The sequence below is a fragment of the Morus notabilis genome, unplaced genomic scaffold (assembly GCF_000414095.1).
Source record: "Morus notabilis unplaced genomic scaffold, ASM41409v2 C11214875, whole genome shotgun sequence".
NCBI lineage: Eukaryota > Viridiplantae > Streptophyta > Magnoliopsida > Rosales > Moraceae > Morus > Morus notabilis.
Window position 1 is genome coordinate 1 of NW_010382742.1, and position 504 is coordinate 504.

The window sequence follows — 504 nt, forward strand, 5'->3', positions numbered from 1 at the left end:
CTAACCACCTGAAGAAATCTCTGTCTGAAGCCTTAACTCTTTTCTATCCATTGGCCGGGAGAGTCAAGGACAACACCGTCATCGAATGCCAGGACGACGGAGCTCATTTTGTCGAAGCGAAATTCAGTGGCCTCCTCTCAACCTTTCTAGACCAGCCACACAAAGACGAGGCACTCATAGGGCGGTTCCTTCCAGCCGCGACGGAATCACCAGAAGCAGGCACATGGCCTTTATTGCTTGTTCAATCGACTTTCTTCGACTGCGGCGGAGTGGCCATAGGCGTGTGCGGGTCGCACAAGTTGGTCGACGCGGCCACGCTGAGCATATTCTTAAAGACTTGGGCCGGCAATGAGGTTCCGGATTTTGAAGCAGCTTCCAACTACCGTTCCAAAGATACCTTCTCGTTCGCGCCTCCTGCTGCGCTGGAGCTGAAAAGGGTGGAAGGCGTGGCGAAGAGGTACGTGTTTGATAAATCAAAGATTGCCGCTCTTAAGGCCAAATTCG

At 52.8% G+C, this 504-nt stretch overlaps 1 protein-coding gene across 1 annotated transcript; it reads left to right on the top strand.

The window, feature by feature from the left end:
* Positions 1 to 5: 5 nt before the first annotated feature.
* LOC112094782 (salutaridinol 7-O-acetyltransferase-like) lies at positions 6 to 494 on the top strand (the record flags this gene model as incomplete). Its single annotated transcript, XM_024176476.1, has 1 exon — positions 6 to 494. A coding segment is annotated over one exon (489 nt), but the record flags the coding sequence as incomplete, so codon positions are not given.
* Between the last annotated feature and the right edge of the window lie 10 nt (positions 495 to 504).